Source organism: Fragaria vesca, linkage group LG1 (assembly GCF_000184155.1).
Source record: "Fragaria vesca subsp. vesca linkage group LG1, FraVesHawaii_1.0, whole genome shotgun sequence".
Classification (NCBI taxonomy): Eukaryota; Viridiplantae; Streptophyta; class Magnoliopsida; order Rosales; family Rosaceae; genus Fragaria; species Fragaria vesca.
Genome location: NC_020491.1, coordinates 12,251,160 through 12,254,718, shown reverse-complemented (window position 1 = coordinate 12,254,718; position 3,559 = coordinate 12,251,160). Strand labels below are relative to the sequence as shown.

At 41.0% G+C, this 3,559-nt stretch overlaps 1 protein-coding gene across 1 annotated transcript; it reads left to right on the top strand.

Annotated features, from left to right (window-relative positions):
• The first annotated feature begins 575 nt into the window (after positions 1 to 575).
• LOC101313260 (TMV resistance protein N-like) lies at positions 576 to 3,347 on the top strand. The gene is made up of 4 exons (XM_004289226.1): positions 576 to 922; positions 1,025 to 2,111; positions 2,200 to 2,487; positions 2,568 to 3,347. The coding sequence occupies exons 1-4, from the start codon at positions 576 to 578 to the stop codon at positions 3,345 to 3,347; spliced, it is 2,502 nt and encodes an 833-aa protein (XP_004289274.1).
• The last annotated feature ends 212 nt before the right edge of the window (positions 3,348 to 3,559 follow it).

The following is a 3,559-nucleotide window of genomic DNA, read 5'->3' as shown; positions in this document are numbered from 1 at the left end:
TCGAAGCTTTCGGGCGGCACCGCTCACTCACGGCGGCGCTAGGGCTCCTCTCACCGGTCTAGAATGGAAGCTGGGAGGGAGACCGACCGAACGGGACCGGTCCGGCGGCGAACGGAGGTCGGACGGCGGCGGGAGGACGGCCGGAAGTCTGCTGGGTGTAGAGAGAAAAAACTCGGGTGGGAAGAGAAGAAAAATCGGGAGGGAGAGAGAGAGAAAGGAAGAAGAAATGGGTTGGGCTCGGCCCAGCCGACCCAACTCTCCTTTTAATCCAAAATTCAACACCCCGAAAAATAATACCCGAATAAAAATTACCTTTTACTAGCTAAAATTTACTATTTTTACCGTCGTCGTATTTTCTTCATACTAATAATCCTCCGCACATAATCGTCCCCGAAACCCCTCTAGGGACCAATTAAACTATTTACTCAATGACGGAGACGGTAAAATTCTTATTATAATCACGCTAGTAAATAAAGTAAAAATATAAGGGTCGGGATGTGACAGGTATAGACACCCGGAACGGTTATACAAACTACTTATACAATTCACTGGAAGATCAGGGAATAAAAACTTTCATGGATGACCGTGAGCTCCAAAAAGGGAAATCCATTTCTACGGAACTTTTCGCTGCAATTGAAGAATCAAATATTGCACTCGTCGTACTCTCACTAAATTATGCATCTTCAGCATGGTGCTTGGATGAACTTTTGAAGATTCTTGAGTGCATGGAAGCTAGGAAAACAATTTATCCAATATTCTATAATGTCGATCCCTGTGAAGTGAGACGACAAACTGGAAATTTTGCAGAAGCCTTCACCAAACATGAAAAGAGACCTAGTGACGACACAGAGAAGGTGCAAAAGTGGAGAGCTGCTCTAACAAAAGTGTCAAACTTCTCTGGGTGGAATTCAAAGGACTACAGGTATGCATTCAATTTATTTTCTTTAATTTCTGCCTCTTCTATGTATGTGAGTGTCACTGCAGCATGAAGAAACTGGTCAATATTGTTTCTCATCTATTCCAGGTATGAATCGGAGCTCATCAAGAACATTGTTGCTGCAGTAAGGATGCAATCACGCCCAACATTGTTTAGTTCAATGGAGAACCTAGTTGGGATTGATTCAAGAGTAGAAGCAGTTAAATCGCTTTTAGGTGTAGGGATGAATGATATTCACTTTATAGGGGTATGGGGAATGGGTGGAATTGGTAAGACAACGATTGCCAAAGTACTTTTTGATCAAATCTCTAATCAGTTTGAGTTCAGGGGCTTTATTTCTAATGTTAGAAGCAATGAAGAAAGAAGGGGTCTGGTTCAGTTACAAAAGGAACTTATTTCTAGGACTAACGTACGGGATGTTCATGAAGGAGCCACAATGATAAAGAGATTTCTACGTCACAAAAGGGTTCTTCTCGTTCGTGATGATGTTAATCATTCGGACCATTTGGAGTACTTGGCTGGAAAGGAAGACTGGTTTGGTTTTGGAAGCATAATTATCATTACAACTAGAGATGCTCACCTGTTAGTTAAACATGGAGTGCTGAGAAGATATGAGGTCCAAGGACTAAATACTATTGAAGCTCTTCAGCTTTTTTGCCAGAACGCCTTTAAGAAAGATTACCCTGAACAAAGTTACCGTGATTTGTCTAATCAAGTTGTGAATTATGCTAAAGGTCTCCCTCTAGCTCTTAAAGTCTTGGGATCTCTTTTGCATGGAAGAGGTCCTAGTGCATGGGAAAGTACGTTGGCAAAATTGAGAGAAGTTCGTAATGCAGAAATTTTCGAGACACTTAAAATAAGTTATGATGGTCTAGATGACGATGAGAAGAATATCTTTCTAGATATTGCATGTTTATACAAAGGATATGAGAAAAATGCAGTAATAGAAGTACTCAAGAGTTGTGGCTTTCATGCAACTATTGGGATTGATGTACTTGTGGAGAGATCTCTCTTAACTATTTCAGATGCTGGCAGTGTAGAACAACTAGAAATGCATGATTTGCTGCAAGAAATGGGCCTAGAAATTGTTCGCCGAGAATCTCCTAAGGAGCCAGGCAAGCGCAGTAGGTTGAGCCTTAAAAAGGATGTTATTCACGTCCTGAGAAAAAATAGAGTGAGAAACTTACTGCAACAATGACTTCAGTTGCTATTGCATTTTATAACAAGGTCCGAGCTGACTATTCTTTATTTATGTTTATTAGGGAACAGATGCAGCGGAAGCCATAGTACTACGTGTGAATAAAGATGCAGACACAGAATTACACTTTCCCGGAAAATCCTTTTCAAAGATGACAAATTTGAGAATACTGATACTTGATGGTGTTTGTGTGCACCTCTCGGACTGCCTCGAGTATCTTTCAAGTGAGTTACGGAGTCTAATCTGGTGGAAATGTCCTCTACAATCTTTGGCGTCAGTTACCAGCCTAGAGTACTTACAAGTACTTGAAATGCGCCATAGCCATATTGAATATCTGTGGGAGGGTGAAAAGGTACCATGTCACAACGTATTTAAGTTTTATATGTATTTATTGAATAATGGAAGCTAATTTTGCTATATATGTATTTACAGCCTCTATACAGTTTGAAACGAATCGACCTCAGTCACTCTTTGAATCTTCTGAAGACCCCTGACTTCAGTGGTAGTCCAGATCTTGAATACTTGAATCTTGAAGGTTGTATACAGCTGTACGAGGTTGATTCATCCGTTGGATTCCTTGAAAGACTTGTTCAGATAAACTTGATGCGTTGCGAAAACCTTAGGCTTCTTCCAAGCAGGGTATCTGGCTTAAAATCGCTAAAAGTTTTTGATCTTTCAGATTGCTCGAAGCTTGAGAAATTACCGGCAGACTTGGGCCATTTAGAGAGTCTGGTACAACTTAATGTGAATGGAACTGCCTTGAGAGAACTGCCTGCATGCATGGGTCTTCGAAATCTCAAAGAATTAGTCTTTTGTAGATGTAAAAGACCACCGATATCTAAGTTGCTGCCTTCCTTTGCTGGTTTACATTCTTTAACAAAACTGGATTTGTCGTACTGCAATCTTTTGGAAGGAGCTATCCCTGATAATATCGGCTGTCCATCCTCTTTAAAGAAACTATATCTATCTGGTAACCAATCTGTTACCCTTCCGGAGAGCCTCAGTCAACTTCACAGGCTTGAACTTCTTGTTTTGAATAATTGCCCGAACCTTCAAAGATTACCAAAGCTTATGTCTGGTGTACGAGTGGGTGCTAGGTATTGCATTTCATTGGAGATAGTTCCAGAACATCTGTCAAGCGCATTGTTTCTGCAAGAACCCGTAGGCTATGTAGAAGCTTGGATGGAATCTCTTCTCTTCCATTTGCCGTAGATCAGAAACCTGCAAGAGGAGATTGACCGGGACTTTCCGGTCTTTCTCCCTCCGATGACTAAGTCAGTTCTGTTGGTAGGTATAGTATTTAATGCTAGGAGGTTTTTCTTACCATTTGGGTTGACTTCAGCATTGTATTTATAACTCCGTGTTGACTTATATATTCCCTGTTGCTCGATGTGGGACAAATATATTGTTGAGATTTGCATCTG

Excerpts from the sequence above, each read along its gene's own strand:
- LOC101313260 (XM_004289226.1), top strand. The coding sequence starts at position 576 with ATGGATGACCGTGAGCTCCAAAAAGGGAAATCCATTTCTACGGAACTT. Across the intron at positions 923-1,024 it reads TGGAATTCAAAGGACTACAG|GTATGAATCGGAGCTCATCA; the intron begins GTATGCATTCAA and ends CATCTATTCCAG. Across the intron at positions 2,488-2,567 it reads ATCTGTGGGAGGGTGAAAAG|CCTCTATACAGTTTGAAACG; the intron begins GTACCATGTCAC and ends ATGTATTTACAG.